General features: G+C 41.2%; 1 protein-coding gene across 1 annotated transcript in view; it reads left to right on the top strand.

The window, feature by feature from the left end:
• The window catches only part of LOC137272175 (uncharacterized), a 550,405-nt gene that overhangs the window by 487,524 nt on the left and 44,849 nt on the right, over positions 1–18,032 (top strand). Inside the window, exons 70-71 of the mRNA XM_067804527.1 lie at positions 16,877–16,972; positions 17,276–17,455. Of these exons, the coding sequence (XP_067660628.1) occupies positions 16,877–16,972; positions 17,276–17,455 (276 nt within the window). The remainder of the gene's footprint in view (positions 1–16,876; positions 16,973–17,275; positions 17,456–18,032) is intronic.

The raw sequence follows: 18,032 nt of genomic DNA, 5'->3' as shown, positions 1-18,032 counted from the left end.
TTTATGGTAGACATTAGAATATACAGAAAGAATGTACATGAAACAATGAAAACATACCAGGTTGGTGACACCTGTATTACTGCCAACCTGACACATCTACATCATCCTGCCTGTACTGTGTCAATCTCATTCGAGATGGCATAACAGTTAGTTAACCCATGGAATGTTGACTTTATTCCTTGTAGCCATACAAAACTGCAAAACAATACAAAGTCTGTAAATAGTTTCTACATACATATTCCTCGTGAACTGAATAATATATAAACTACCTTTGACCACTTTAATCCATATGAAATAATAGACAATGCGTAATTACTGTTTTATGGACACTTCAAACCCACATGTTGAACATGTGGTGTGCATACAAATTACGAAATTACCAAGTTGTACTCAGTATTATGTTTCTAGTTACCGTGTATTTACTACTGTTTATAACAATCTGATACATCTGTTTACATAATTGCTATGAACTGACAGGCATACACAAATCAGTGAAAGTGATGGTGATGGTCAAACAATTATAAACAGATATTGGGTATACTAGTGTAGCAGGGTAAGGGATGGTGATGGTCAAACAATTATAAACAGATATTGGGTATACTAGTGTAGCAGGGTAAGGGATGGTGATGGTCAAACAATAATAAACAGATATTGGGTATATTTGTGTAGCAGGGTAAGTGATGGTGATGGTCAAACAATAATAAACAGATATTGGGTATATTAGTGTAGCAGGGTAAGGGATGGTGCCTAGACATGACCAATGCCTGCAGCCTTTTGGTTTCAATTTCCACCCTTTAACGTGATAATTAATAGAACAATCATAACACACATGCACTAATACAGCAGATCACACAATCACAATATACTAATACAAATTACCTGAACTGCATAAATTCCAGGTAGACATCGTTAATAAACACATGCAGTTCACAAAAAAACTTATTGATTTATTGCCATCTCAAAGCATTACAATTACAATCAGACAGAAAATACATACATTGCCACTCACATTAGCGGTAATAATAACATGACATACAAACACATTAAAATAATAAAATACATACCAAGTATATGGTACTAAGGTGATGGTGTGGAGTCTACCTTACAAGATCCTCACAGCATGTCCCATCTATAAATAACACAACACCACTAAGTAAACAACTCTGTAAAACAAATCTGCATAATATACATATATCCAAGAGTTATATGTACTGTGATAGAAATATATACAACAAATAAATAATAATAAATATATGAAATGATATGACATCTCAAGTGGTACACACATTACATTTACCAGCAACAGATATTAAACATGGCTGGCAAAGATGGCTGTTGTGTAGGCACACATGTTTGTGTGTCACCTGAATCTCATAAAACAGTTCAATTGTTACTAGTAGTGAGTGAGTGAGTTTAGTTTTACGTCGCACTTAGCAATATTCCAGCTATATGGCGACGGTCTGTAAATAATCGAGTCTGGACCAGACAATCCAGTGATCAACAACATGAGCATCGATCTGTGCAATTGGGAACCGATGACATGTGTCAACCAAGTCAGCTAGTCTGACCACCCGATCCCGTTAGTCGCCTCTTACGACAAGCATAGTCACCTTTTATGGCAAGCATGGGTTGCTGAAGGCCTATTCTACCCCGGGACCTTCACGGGTCTGTTACTAGTAAACTTGTAATGGTAAGAGTTCTGCCCATAACCCCCCTCCCAAAACATTAACTTATGCAAATTAGTCACTGGTTATACCATCAATAATGTGAAGTCTTCGAAGGCATTTAGAAGTGAAATACATAAGAATGAAGATTTTTATCGATATCAACTTCTGTATATGAGAACACAACGTTTCTGAGTTAATGCTTATTCCTTCATCAGGTGATTGAGAATGGGGTACAGAGCTATATTTATATGTACAGGTAAAACAATAACAAAGGTAACAAGTGGAATGAATTAACAAAAGCTGGAAACCAGTATAAACAAGCACTGATAGGAAGCTGACGGTTATGATAACAATGATGGAAGCCAATGGTAATACATTACAGATGATAGGATATGTTTACATAACACAGATAGGGGATAAGGACAATGTACATGATTGGGGATAAGGATGGAAGCCAATGGTGATACATTACGCATGATTGGATGATGTTTACATAACACACGATTGGGGATTAAGGATGATGTTCATGATTTACATGAGGGTTGATGAGCATGTTTACATGAGGGTTGATGAGCATGATTACATGAGGGTTGATGATGTACAAACTACGTTGATAAGGATGTACACGGGTAGATTGGCTATACATGAATTACGTAGACAGAATGTACACAGATAGATGAGATTAATTTATCAATAAGTCCCACTTAGTAGGTACACTCTGTGGTCATGGTTGATTGCTGGTTTCTGTCTCCGGATCTCGATGGCCTCTTGTAGTTTCTTTTGGCGCCAGTTGTTGTTGGTGGTAGATAGTATCCCAGTGTCCTCCCATCGAATTGAGTGTCCAGGGTTCTTCAGAATGTGTTCAGAGATGGCAGATTTCTGGTCGAGTTTGCTGACGGAGGTCTTGTGTTCCTTCATTCTGGTGTTGATTGGTCTCAGCGTTTCTCCAATGTATAGGTCACCACAGTTGCAAGGGATCTGGTAGATACATCCTCTCGGGTTAGGGTGTTCACAGCTGGGTACTTTACCGTTGGCTTTCAGGTAGGTCTTGATGGTCTTTCCACTGGAGAAGGTGACATCGATGCTGTCTTTGGTCTTGATGAGGCGTTATATCTGATGACTGATGCGGCCAAGGTAGGGTATGGTTACTCTGATGGGTGATGGAGAAGGCTTGAGGTGGGGTTCTCGGTCCTTGAGGGTGGCTGTGATGAGTTGGGGAGGGTAACGGTTGAGTGTGGTGAATGTCTTTTTGAGGTGGTCCAGTTCATTGTTTTAGGGCATCAGGATGGCAGAGGGCTTTGGCACGTCTGGTAAGGGTGGCAATGATAGCTTGCTTGATCTGAGGATGGTGGCAGGAGTTGTAGTGGTAGTGGATGTACTGGTCAGTGTGCGTCGTCTGTGGTGTTGAGGGATACATCAAGGAAAGGCAGGTGTTGGTTGGTCTCAGTCTGCATGGTGAACTTGATTCTTGGATGTTGGTCGTTGAGGTGGTTGAGGAGCTCACTGGGGTCGTTGTCATTGGTGATGGTGGTGAGTGTGTCATTGACTCTGCGGTACCAACAGAGGGGCTGGAACGGAGCTGTGGAGAGGGCTGCTTCCTAAAAGGAGGTCATGAAGATTTCTGTAATGAGAGGAGAAAGAAGTGAGCCCATGGGGAGACCGTGGATCTGCTTGTATATTTTATCATTAAATGTGAAGTTGGAGGTGTCAAAGCAGCTGCGGGCGAGGTTGCTGATGCTGTCCATGGTGAGATGGGTGTCCAAGTCATCTATCCTGTGGGCTAACTTGCTGTGAAGGATGTCCAGGGCTTCTTCTAGTGGGATGTTGGTAAAGAGGTCCACGACGTCGTAGCTGACCATGGTGCCTGTGAGGTTGGATTCTTTCAGCTGGTTGACAGAGGATGAAGAGTCGCTGACGTAGGACTTGCCATCTTTGGCAAATGGAGCGAGGAGACGTGAGAGGAACTGGGTGGTGTTGTAGAAAACTGAACCTCTTGAGCAGACTAGGATTCGGACTTTGGACGGGTTCTTGTGGATCTTGATGGTAGCTCTTCCGTATGGGGCTTGGGAGTTGATAGGGTTCAGCTGGTTGAAGATGATGTTGTTGATTTCTCTCTTCTCATGGAGGCCCTTCAGGGTTTTCTTGTGTTGTGTTTCCAGTCTGGCCGTCGGATCTTTCTTGATGTTGAGGTATGTGGTGGTGTCTGAGAGGCTGGAGGAATTCCGGGGGTGTCCATGATGACTGCTGCTTTGCCCTTGTCAGCTTCGGTGATGGTGATGCTGTCATCCTTCTTGAGTTCGGTGATGGCCTGTCTGTCTTGGTGCATGAGGTTGGAGCGGGGCTTGGGAGCTTGCTTGATAGTGTCTATAATCTGGTGTCTGAAGTAGTCTATGTTGCCATTGGGAGCCAGTTGTTAAAGTCCACTTTCAATGCTGGTGATGAAGGCATATGTGTTGATCTTGGCGGCGACTGGGACATACTTCAGGCCTTTGGCAAGGAGGGACGTCTGAGATGGTGTGAGAGGCTTACTGCTGAGGTTGATGACTGTCATGAGGTTGGTGTTGTTGTTGTTAGCTTCAGGAATGTTGGAGGTGGAAGGGCGTTGTAACTGGGTGAACTTGGTGTTGTGGGTAGTTTTCACTTTCTCATGGAAGTGCTGCTTGGTCTTCTCTGCTAAGGACTGGGTCTTGTGGGAGAGGTCAGACTCGAGGGTGTGTTGTAGGTGGCTTGTGGTGGTTTCAATGTCTTTTTGGAGGTGGAACTTGTGGCGTCCTTAGCAGAGAAGACCAAGCAGCACCTTCATGAGAAAGTGAAACTTACCCACAGTTACACCCAGTTACAATGCCCTTCCACCTCCAACCAACAAGTGCCTTTCCTTGATGTATCCCTCCACACCACAGACGATGGACATGAACCTCAGTATATCACAAGCCAATGCACACCGACCAGTACATCCACTACCACTACAACTCCTGCCACCATCCTCAGATCAAGCAAGCTATCATTGCCACCCTTACCAGACGTGCCAAAGCCCTCTGCCATCCTGATGCCCTAAAACAATGAACTGGAACACCTCAGAAAGACATTCACCACACTCAACCGTTACCCTCCCCAACTCATCACAGCCACCATCAGCAAGACCCTCAAGGACCGAGAACCCCACCTCAAGCCTTCTCCATCACCCATCAGAGTAACCATACCCACCTTGGCCGCATCAGTCATCAGATATCACGCTTCATCAAGACCAAAGACAGCATCGATGTCACCTTCTCCAGTGGAAAGACCATCAAGACCTACCTAAAAGCCAACACTGAGACCAATCAACACCAGAATGAAGGAACACAAGACCTCCGTCAGCAAACTCGACCAGAAATCTGCCATCTCTGAACACATTCTGAAGAACCCTGGACACTCAATTCGATGGGAGGACACTGGGATACTATCTACCAACAACAACAACTGGCGCCAAAGGAAACTACAAGAGGCCATCGAGACAGAAACCAGCAATCAACCGTGACCACAGAGTGTACCTACCAAGTGCCTGGGACTTATTGATAAATTAATCTCATCTATCTGTGTAGATTCTATCTACGTAATTCATGTATAGCCAATCTACCCTTATCAACGTAGTTTGTACATCATCAACCCTCATGTAATCATGCTCATCAACCCTCATGTAAATCATGAACATCATCCTTAATCCCCAATCGTGTGTTATGTAAACATCATCCAATCATGCGTAATGTATCACCATTGGCTTCCATCCTTATCCCCAATCATGTACATTGTCCTTATCCCCTATCTGTGTTACGTAAACATATCCTATCATCTGTAATGTATTACCATTTGCTTCCATCATTGTTATCATAACCATCAGCTTTCTATCAGTGCTTGTTTATACTGGTTTCCAGCTTTCGTTAATTCATTCCACTTGTTACCTTTGTTATTGTTTTACCTGTACATATAAATATAGCTCTGTACCCCATTCTCAATCACCTGATGAAGGAGTAAGCATTAACTCCGAAACGTTGTGTTCTCATGTAAAGAAGTTGATATCCATAAAAATCTTCATTCTTATCAATAATGTGTGAAAGGCATGAAAAACAATAAATGACTTGCAATAACTGCAGTTCTCGTATTCAGCCTCGGGAATCGAACAGGTGTCCACATCGGTTGAGGTCAGCATTACAACATCACCATATATAAGCTATATTCCATACAACTGATCAATACTCAAGAAAAGTATAACGTACCTTTCCTGTCCTCCAGAGTAAATGGAGCCGATATCATGTAGCAGTTTTATGAAAATGTCCCTTCTGACACTTCACCGATACATGTACTCCGCTAGGTGTAAGGAAAAATCCTTATGTCTAGTGTGGGTGGTTGGTAATTGTCTTTTGATGCACCACCATCAGTCCTCAATTAAGTTGGTACAGGCACCGATGGTGGGATCTGGTAATAAATAGAAACAAAAGTAACTGGAAATGGCGCATTATTAGCAAATTATTTCCACGCATATACTTTACTGAATACACTTACCTTTAAAGATCTCAGAGTGGTTGACTGCACTATGGGTATAACCCAGGTCAGACAGTCCGTCGTAAGCCTTCCAACAGACCATAACTATATGACTACCCCCCACCACTTTCCTACATATAGCATCAAGTAGTGTCCGTCGGTCACGCGTCTCTACAGGAACAAGAAAGAACTGTCTAGTCTCCCTACAAATACCACACAAAACCCACTGACCTTCTATCATCCTACATCTATGATACTTACGTTTCCCAAATTCGCTTTCAACAATTTCTTCCGTCAAGCCAGCCCCACCAATTCTGTTTGAACCATTCTTTTCAACCATCGCAGAGCATACCTCTCTACAATACATGAAATAGTCCGATACTGTTTCTCTTGAGGTTTCTAGGACTTTCCCATCACCATCACAATCAATACTCGTTTCTCTGATTGTATCTGCATATGGCATTTATGAGCAAAGCAGGAGGTGAGCAAAACGGTTTTTCTCAGTGACAAATTGGACCCAGAAAACCACGTACCCCTCCGTGCTGGAACTTGATTTTTGTTACTTTTTTTACATACCGTGTGGCTACACTGGAAGCGATAGTCGGGAACCTTACCCTTGCGATTAACTGTATAAGTGCGAGTTAGTTAATGACAGTTAGGACAAGTAGCTTGGGTTGGTAACACCCCGTACCGCTGGCAGAAAAAACAGTGCTCTCAGTGCTACCTAAATGTGAAATTAGAGAGAAAAGATTCATGTGAGGGGGTTGTTTAGCACTGGAATGTGTAACAACCCGAGGTGCTGGAGGAGGTGTTACGAGGGGATGTGGTGTGAGAAACTGCATCAACAGGCAAAGGTGTGGGAGAGGAGTTAGGTGCAGGGGTTTTTTTTTAACACTTACGGGGTGGCTTGTGTCAGATGGTTTAGCAGGGTTTTCGGGTGAAGAAGTTACAAAGCGAACGGGACGTTTAATAATGCGTTTTGGACGTGTTGCAACTTGAGGAGAAGACGTACTGGGGTGTGCAACAGGAGGGACGGGAGCAGGGTTAATACTGTTACTGCTGGCATTAATATTTTGAGTCAGTAGAAAAGATAAACCTGTGCTGGACAACGAAGAATTGCCATGCTGACTGTCACTCGTTCGTCGACCAGTCGATCCGTCACTAACGCTAGATAACCCCGGTGAATCCACATTCAAGTTGTCAATCGGTCTCTGACCTGGGTCGATGTCACCCTCAGATGCAGAAGAAAAAAAATCCATAAATGGATTGGGAGATATGGATGGTTCACGATGACATATCTCGTTGGGGGGGAATGTCCGAACCAGATGATGTAGACATAGTTTTACGTGTGCAGAGATCACACAACAATATTAAGTATAGTTTTAATGCTGGCAAAACAAGTATCACAGTATATGGTTAAAAGTCTTACTTTGTTAAGCACATAACAGTTCCGACTGCTCCTGTTCCATCTCCTTCCTCTGAATGTGATCACATAAATCCAAATAATTGTCATAAACTATGCCAACATGGCACTCTCAAGTTGACAAAATGAAGACAGCCGACCTGGCGAACCTCTTCACTCCCGACCTTGGCACTGATCACCCTTCTTTATGTTACCCTGCTTAACCAAGTCAAACCCAAGCTGTAGTTATATAATCTTATTATATTTTCCTTTCTCCAGTTTAATTACATACAATGGAAAGTGGTCAGTGGCAAGCAGAGCTTCTTAGCTTCATGGTGAAAAGGTAGTTAAAGTATTTTAGATTAACTTCCGATTTTATAACCATATTTACAGATATATGTATAGTATAACATATAAGCTGTACTCACTACATAGTCATAACATCCCCCCTCTTGAAAAAGAAGTTTTGCATGTTGAAAAACTTCAGTGTAAAACTATATACAATATTTGTCATAAACACATTCAAGATGTCAACTGTCACTTGAGCTTTGGTCTACAGTTCATACAATCCAGGTAGTTAATGCCCCAAGCTACATTGCTCGCGAGAGGGTCCAGGTAGTTAATGACCCAAGCTACATTGCTGGCGAGAGGGTCCAGGTAGTTAATGACCCAAGCTACATTGCTCGTGAGAGGGTCCAGGTAGTTAATGACCCAAGCTACATTGCTCGCGAGAGAGTCCAGGTAGTTAATGACCCAAGCTACATTGCTGGCGAGAGAGTCCAGGTAGTTAATGACCCAAGCTACATTGCGCGCGAGAGAGTCCAGGTAGTTAATGACCCAAGCTACATTGCTCGTGAGAGGGTCCAGGTAGTTAATGACCCAAGCTACATTGCTGGCGAGAGAGTCCAGGTAGTTAATGACCCAAGCTACATTGCTCGCGAGAGGATCCAGGTAGTTAATGACCCAAGCTACATTGCCCGTGAGAGAGTCCAGGTAGTTAATGACCCAAGCTACATTGCTGGCGAGAGAGTCCAGGTAGTTAATGACCCAAGCTACATTGCTCACGAGAGAGTCCAGGTAGTTAATGACCCAAGCTACATTGCTGGCGAGAGAGTCCAGGTAGTTAATGACCCATGCTACATTGCTGGCGAGAGGGTCCAGGTAGTTAATGACCCAAGCTACATTGCTCGCGAGAGAGTCCAGGTAGTTAATGACCCAAGCTACATTGCTGGCGAGAGGGTCCAGGTAGTTAATGACCCAAGCTACATTGCTCACGAGAGAGTCCAGGTAGTTAATGACCCAAGCTACATTGCTGGCGAGAGGGTCCAGGTAGTTAATGACCCAAGCTACATTGCTGGCGAGAGAGTCCAGGTAGTTAATGACCCAAGCTACATTGCTGGCGAGAGAGTCCAGGTAGTTAATGACCCAAGCTACATTGCTGGCGAGAGAGTCTAGGTAGTTAATGACCCAAGCTACATTGCTCACGAGAGAGTCCAGGTAGTTAATGACCCAAGCTACATTGCTCACGAGAGAGTCCAGGTAGTTAATGACCCAAGCTACATTGCTGGCGAGAGAATCCAGGTAGTTAATGACCCATGCTACATTGCTCGTGAGAGAGTCCAGGTAGTTAATGACCCAAGCTACATTGCTGGCGAGAGAGTCCAGGTAGTTAATGACCCATGCTACATTGCTCACGAGAGAGTCCAGGTAGTTAATGACCCAAGCTACATTGCTGGCGAGAGAGTCCAGGTAGTTAATGACCCAAGCTACATTGCTCGTGAGAGAGTCCAGGTAGTTAATGACCCAATTGCAAGCTACATTGCTGGCGAGAGAGTCCAGGTAGTTAATGACCCAAGCTACATTGCTCACGAGAGAGTCCAGGTAGTTAATGACCCAAGCTACATTGCTCACGAGAGAGTCCAGGTAGTTAATGACCCAAGCTACATTGCTGGCGAGAGAATCCAGGTAGTTAATGACCCATGCTACATTGCTCGTGAGAGAGTCCAGGTAGTTAATGACCCAAGCTACATTGCTCGTGACAGAGCATCAGCCAATATATTGTCCTTTCCCTTCATATGATGAATGTCAAGGTCAAAATCTTCCAGCTGTAAGCTCCAATGCATTAATCGCTGGTTTTTGTTCCTGAGTTTTTTCACAAACACAAGTGGATTATGGTCTGTGTACACTAGAATTGTTGTGCTCAGATACACTTCGAAATGTTGAAGAGCTACTGGTGAGAGAGTCCAGGTAGTTAATGACCCATGCTACATTGCTCACGAGAGAGTCCAGGTAGTTAATGACCCAAGCTACATTGCTGGCGAGAGAGTCCAGGTAGTTAATGACCCAAGCTACATTGCTGGCGAGAGAGTCCAGGTAGTTAATGACCCAAGCTACATTGCTGGCGAGAGAGTCCAGGTAGTTAATGACCCAAGCTACATTGCTCGTGAGAGAGTCCAGGTAGTTAATGACCCAAGCTACATTGCTGGCGAGAGAGTCCAGGTAGTTAATGACCCAAGCTACATTGCTGGCGAGAGAGTCCAGGTAGTTAATGACCCAAGCTACATTGCTCACGAGAGAGTCCAGGTAGTTAATGACCCAAGCTACATTGCTCGTGACAGAGCATCAGCCAATATATTGTCCTTTCCCTTCATATGATGAATGTCAAGGTCAAAATCTTCCAGCTGTAAGCTCCAATGCATTAATCGCTGGTTTTTGTTCCTGAGTTTTTTCACAAACACAAGTGGATTATGGTCTGTGTACACTAGAATTGTTGTGCTCAGATACACTTCGAAATGTTGAAGAGCTACTGGTAAACACATATAAGATGATCCACGACCTGACAAATGACCCCAATTTGCATACTTGGTAACGCCCCATAGAACGATCCACTTGAAACAAGAGGGAGACAGGTTGTCTGATAAATATTGAGAAGTTCATTTTCCCTGTGTGTTTCACACATGAATTGTTATAGCACACTCGATCTAGGAACAGGTACAATCCCAACGAATTGAATCAACACAATATACTGAGGAAATCTGTTTAGGACCACCAATCCATTTCTCGAAGCAAATGACATTTTCCTGGATTTTTTTTAACAAAATTGTTGAATATCTAAAATGCTTGTCAATGCCCCAATCATCTATTTGTCTTCGTCTTAACTAAAGGTTAGCATGGAATATCAGTATCTTATGCCTGAAATTGCAGTCTTATCATTCGAAGAAATATGCAGTGTTGTTTTAATGGGTAAAGTTGACTTTTCATCTGCTGAATATTAAATAGATAATAGCTACATATAGTTAATTGTGTTTCATTTAACTTTTTAATATGTTAAAAGTTATCTGTTACTGAATGGTGGTGGCTAAATCAGTGTAGCAAGGGGGAAATATTTTTATCCCATAATTTTGTTCCAATTTCTCTGTACGGGCTGATTTTCGTCCATAATTCCGCTGGTGATCGACCGGGAATACATGTCTTGGAAATTTATATAACCGGTTCCAGAGAAATGGTTAGTATTCAAACAATATTTCCAAATTTCTGTCATATTTTTATTATGGTCACCAAAATTGTGTACAGAAAACTGAACATACTTTTTGACATTGATAAGTCAGTGAGAAATATCTTTGTACACAAATTTGTATGTTTGGGGATTACTCAGTACCAGACTCAGTAGATTTATCAGTGACTAAAAAAATATAAAATACAGACAACTCACCAAAGATTACTCTTTTTTTATGACAAAGTATGGGAACAGTAAAAACCTGATATAGTATGTGTCAATTATTATACAAGACACAACAATGCTGGAAAATTAGGCGGACTTAATTATTTATGCTTTAATTATCACTCTCTGAATAAGTGTCGGTGTCTGAATCACTTGCAAGTCCTAAGTCAATCTCTAGTCCGTCAATTTCATGTCACGGTTAGCATGTATTGTCATGTGCATAATCGTCAAGCTACCTGTAGCAGCCAAGTGTACTCGCCCAATTCGTTGTACCGCCTCTCTTATCACAAATGTGTTTAGTGCACAGAATCATCTAATATGTGTCTAGCAGTAGTATACGTTTCATCTTGCTGTAACACCGCTCCTGCTCCTATGTCACAAGCATCAACATAGAGCTTGAAGGGTTTGCTGAAGTCAGGCAGAACTAGCACAGGTGCATTAGTCAAAATAGCTTTGATCTTCTCAAATGCCTGTTGTTGATCTTCTTGCCATATGAATTTGCAGTCTTTCTTCAGTAGATTGGTCAATGGTGCTGCTTCTTGGGAAAAGTTCTTAACAGTAGGTCTATTCCGGTTAGAAACAAATCTGTCCTCTTTATCAGTTTCATCCCGCAATACTAAGACTGAAGGTTGTCACTCCCTCAGTTTCATCAAGCTGACTGATAAAAGTCTGAGATAAATCAGTTTCCTTGGATCTAGGAATGTCAGTCTTCCCTTGGCACTTTGCTTTCTGCTGTGTCATAGCCCTAGTAACTGCACAAGAATGGTATACACTTAACTCTTCTCTCTCTTCCTGCTTTTCACACGATATCTCACTCATCTTAGGTAGATCAGCTACAACCTTATCTTCTGCAATATCATTGTCCATCATAAGTGATACACCTGGCACTGGCAATGTTGACATGATTCCAACCCTAATAGTTCCTGTCACCAAATCTGATTTCAAATAGACTTCATGAAGAGGTACCTTAATGTAACCACCAATGCCCCACATGGGGACACTGGTTCCTGTGTAGGTATTCTCAGAAAATGGTAAATCATCTTCTAGCATCAGAGTCTGGAGGGCTCCAGTATCTCTCAAGATATCTACAGGTTTTGAGACTGACCTATCACTAACTAAGGACGCCACTCCTTTAGACATAAAAGGAGAATAACCCTTTTCAAAGGTGAACTTGTCTACCAGCATATCTTCAACCTTCACCTGATGTGATATCACTGAGGCAAGGGCATGGGGCAACTGTTCACTCTGAGATTTCTTCTTCAGTTTCCAACTTAACAAATGTCCCTTTTTATTACAATAAGAACAAACTGGCCCTGAACTCATCATTCCTGCTGAAGAATTTCCCTGTGCTGAAGTGAGCGTTCTACCTGCCATCTCATTATTGTTAGAACCTCTAAATGAAGACTGAGACAATCCATGACCTGTAGCATAACCACCTGTACCATATGACCTTGGTAAACAGACCCGTGAAGGTCCCGGGGTAGAATAGGACTTCAGCAACCCATGCTTGCCATAAAAGGCAACTATGCTTGTCGTAAAAGGCGGCTAACCGGATCGGGTGGTCAGGCTTGCTGACTTGGTTGACACATGTCATCCGTTCCCAATAGCGCAGATCGATGCTCATGTTGTTGATCACTGGATTATCTGGTCCAGACTCGATTATTTACAGACCGCCACCATATAGCTGTAATATTGCTGTGTGTGGCATAAAACTAAACTCACTCACTCACTCACACCTTGGTAAACTACTCCCTGAAGTCTTTGAGCGACTAGAAGAACTAAACTTCCCTCTACTATGATATTCTGCATTTCGCAATGAAGCCTTATGTGTTAGTGCATAGTCATCTGCATGAGTAGCTGCATGTTCTAATGTCTCAGCCTTTTGTTCATCCAAGTAAGTTTTAATGTCACATGGAATACACCGTTTGAACTCCTCAAACAGCATAAGCTGTTTCAGTTTCTGATAGTCTTTGTTTATCCCTTTGGATGTACACCACCTATCAAACATCATATCTTTGCTTCTAGCAAACTCAACATATGTCTGTCCTTCATGCTCTCTGCAGTTTCTAAACTTTTGTCAATATGCCTTGGGAACTAACTCATAAGCTTTCAGTATGACACTCTTAACCATCTGATAATCAGAGCTCTGATCAATGGACAAAACAGCATAAACTTCCTGAGCTTTCCCTACAAGAACACTCTGAACAAGCGTAGTCCATGATTGTTCAGGCCATTTCAGATTTGTCGCTAACTTTTCAAAATGCAAAAAGAACTTATCAACCTCATTTTCTTGAAAATGGGGAATAAGTTTCATAAATTTGGCCACATCAAGTCCCTTATTCTTCTCATCACCTAGTTTCTGTTGTTTTATCTTCAGCTCTAACTCTAGTTTATGAATATCTAACTGTCTTGATCTCAATCCCCTTTCTGTCTGCTCTTTCTCTTTCTGGACCTCTATTTACATTAAAATAATTTTTTCCCTCTTGACTTCTGATTTAGGTTCAAGGATGTCATCTAATATATTTTCATCCACCAGGTATTCTATCACAAGGTTTTGAATATGGGATTTCCGAGACAATTGATCAATGTCAACCTGAAAATACTTTGCTGCCTGTATTACTTCAGATTTCTTCAATGCAAGGATATCTTCAACACTAACTGTCTGTACAAAATCCTTCACTTTGAATTCCATGGCAGTTAATTGTTGTGCTTTCCCTGTTTACACTGAACAATAAAACAATGAACAATTTGAATTTGGAATCGATATGCGAGTGGTGAGTATAAGTGCTTTATTTGCACTGATTTCCATTTTATCCCTGCTTAGAAAACCATCAACGTTAAATGAACAGATCCCAGAGAGCCCCCAATTTGTTACGAGTGAAGAGATCACACAACAATATAAAATTTTTATGATTACTTTTACTAACCTGAAACACAGAGAAGTTTTCGCCAGGCAATAATGGGAGAAGAAATTAGCTGCCCATCAAATACGAAATGCCATGCAAAGTGCTTCTCGTACGGCTGTATATGGTAGACTAATTAAAATGTGCTGATGTTAGTGAAAAAGAAACTTACAACTTTAAACTATCCAATTCGAGATCAAAGAATAGCTCTCCCTTATGTGAATTGTGAACAACAGGACACAATATAGCCAGGGTTCAGCTTGGGGCAATCAAGCTACAGACAAATACCATATATACCATAAAAAATCCACTCAAATAAAACCACAACCAAACTGTTTAAAGATTGATAATGTATTTACACAAATAAATCAAATATATAAATATGACTCTTCCACATTAGGACAGGTAAATTGTACTTTATAATTCATATATTATCAAGATACATAAGTATCGTCATTGGAATGCATTACTTACTCTATGGAAGCTATAAGTTTCACCTTTTGGACAAGTGTTTGGGAGAACTGGCTCTCAAACAGAAACCCGATGAGACCATGCGGTCTGGCCAGTCACTTTTTATCTCTCTCCTGGAGAGTCAAACCTGAACCTAACCTGAGCTATACACACAAACTAACAACAGTATGATAACTCACTCTAATGCGAGTTACAATCTACACCAATGCAATAACATAACTCACTCTACCGTGAGTTACCATCACATGAACTATTTACACATAATGAAAAGTGAATGCTGATATGTTAACAATACTATAAACAATAGCCAGTGTAACCACCAACTATGAAACACAAATAGCAAACCACAAGAAATATATACAAGACTAGAGATTACAAACCTTTCTACACGAAACACAGTCCAGATCACCATGATCTCGATCCAAATGTAAAATAATCACAACCTGTCTGACGATGATGACCACATAAGATACTGACATTGATACTAGATCAAATTAAACTTTAAATACCTTGATACTTTACATGCTTGGATGAACACATAACAATAGAACTTAGCCTGAGCAAATAACGTTTTAAGAGGGATTGACAGGAGAAAAGCATGCAGTGCAAATGAGTATTATTGAAATAGATTACATTGAGACTAGATTTATGTTTGGAGAGCTAGGGTTATGACATAAAATGTTGAACATAAAATTACTGATAAAATTTAGTAAGATTTAGGCTATTTAATGAGAAAGTATATATCATCAAAATAATATCATGACACAATACTTTAAAAGATTCACATGTTTTTATTTTATTTACTACAGTAACTATATACAAATTTGACTCTGCCACAAATGGGTGATGTTGAAGTGTTGTGTTGCACTATTTTTGACACTATTATAGGTATGCGGGTGATGTTGGAGGGTTGTGTTGCACTATTTTTGACACTATTATAGGTATGCGGGTGATGTTGGAGGGTTGTGTTGCACTATTTTTGACACTATTATAGGTATGCGGGTGATGTTGGAGGGTTGTGTTGCACTATTTTTGACACTATTATAGGTATGCGGGTGATGTTGGAGGGTTGTGTTGCATTATTTATGTCACTATTATAGGTATGTGGGTGATGTTGAAGGATTGTGTTGCTCAATTTTTGACACTATTATAGGTATGCGGGTGATGTTGGAAAGGTTGTGTTGCACTATTTTTGACACTATTATAGGTATGCGGGTGATGTTGGAAAGGTTGTGTTGCACTATTTATGTCACTATTATAGGTATGCGGGTGATGTTGGAAAGGTTGTGTTGCATTATTTATGTCACTATTATAGGTATGTGGGTGATGTTGAAGGATTGTGTTGCACTATTTATGTCACTATTATAGGTATGTGGGTGATGTTGGAAAGGTTGTGTTGCACTATTTATGTCACTATAATAGGTATGTGGGTGATGTTGAAGGATTGTGTTGCACTATTTATGTCACTATTATAGGTATGTGGGTGATGTTGGAAAGGTTGTGTTGCACTATTTATGTCACTATTATAGGTATGTGGGTGATGTTGAAGGATTGTGTTGCACTATTTATGTCACTATTATAGGTATGTGGGTGATGTTGGAAAGGTTGTGTTGCACTATTTATGTCACTATTATAAGTATGTGGGTGATGTTGAAGGATTGTGTTGCACTATTTATGTCACTATTATAGGTATGTGGGTGATGTTGGAAAGGTTGTGTTTCATTATTTATGTCACTATTATAGGTATGTGGGTGATGCTGAAGGATTGTGTTGCACTATTTATGTCACTATTATAGGTATGTGGGTGATGTTGGAAAGGTTGTGTTGCACTATTTATGCCACTATTGTAGGTACATGGGTGATGTTGAAGGATTGTTTTGCACTATTTATGTCACTATTATAGGTACGTGTGTGATGTTGAAGGTCTGTGTTGCACTATTTATGTCACTACTATAGGTACATGGGTGATGTTGAAGGGTTATGTTTCATTATTTATGTCACTATTATAGGTACATGGGTGATGTTGGATGGGCTGTGTTGCACTATTTATGTCACTATTATAGGTACGCGGGTGATGTTGGATGGGCTGTGTTGCACTATTTATGTCACTATTATAGGTACGCGGGTGATGTTGGATGGGCTGTGTTGCACAGTTTATGTCATGTGTCTGATAGACGATCTTTCTCACATCCAGCAAATGGTGATGGTAAAGACCAAAGCTCGTTTTGACGAACGTGTGAAGAATCTTGAGGATATGGTGAAGCAGAAGCTCCATGGCATTCAGATCCGGGTATGAGACTTGAGTGAATGTAATTGTGTAGCAGTGAAATAAAGATGTGCAAGTCCTGGCACGAGATGAAGGCACCATTCATCATCAGACTATCTGCTCAGTCATATACAGAAAGACTATCCTTGAAGTTTTCATTGCTATTCTGAGTTTGCACTGTAAATTGATTTTTATGTGGATTGACTAAAGAACTGCATTTCCTTTGAACTTTAGTCTCTTCTGAAGCTGAAAATCCTTGATAAATCTTTTGAATCTGCCTGAAACTTCCCTCTTTTTACATGCCCAAGTTATGCTGTATTTTGCCAGAACAACAAGGAGTACCCGGTGTGCTTCATCAGCTATTGCTGGAGCAACTCCTCTGATGCTGTCAACAAGGGCACCAAGAGCCGACCAGGGTCACTTGGATGGGGGGATCCACGGGACATCAGCAAGTATCTGGAAGACAGTGGTATTTCAACCTGGATAGACCATGAACAGATGACAGCGGTATGGTTTTCAACTGTGTGACACTGTTTTTACTGTGGTCTGATGGGACTTACTTACTCTTTCAGTGTGAAAAGTTTCTTCAGAAGTACATATTTCTTACAAATGTATCCTCCTAACACTTAACTGTGTTGTCTCCTGAAACTTGTTTCTGATCCACTGACCACACAATGGTCTTGTGTAGGTTCTCTTCTTTGTGGTATTCCCTAGCACTATCCAGAGGAGCTATCTCCCCTGATGTAAGCAGGACCCTCATGACTGTTCCTGTGTTTACTTGTTTACTGATAAAATTTAGTGAATCTTGTTTGTCTTGTTCATTTTGATATGTTTATCTAAAGGCACCAAATATGATGTCTTCCACTCTGAGGGTTAAAAACTCGGAATGTGTTGTTTGTTCTGTTTGCTTCCTGATGTGACCTCAGTTGAGTACAGCTTTTGAGAATTATGTGTTGGCAATAAAGAGAGGCGAGGATTAGAAATAAGATAAGAAATTGCATTGCCTATATTCATAGTGCTAGATGATACTGAGAAGAGATAAGCATCCTCGTCTTGTATGACTCTCTCACACCTCACTCATCTA

Source organism: Haliotis asinina, chromosome 2 (assembly GCF_037392515.1).
Source record: "Haliotis asinina isolate JCU_RB_2024 chromosome 2, JCU_Hal_asi_v2, whole genome shotgun sequence".
NCBI lineage: Eukaryota > Metazoa > Mollusca > Gastropoda > Lepetellida > Haliotidae > Haliotis > Haliotis asinina.
This window is presented reverse-complemented; position numbering and strand designations above follow the sequence as displayed.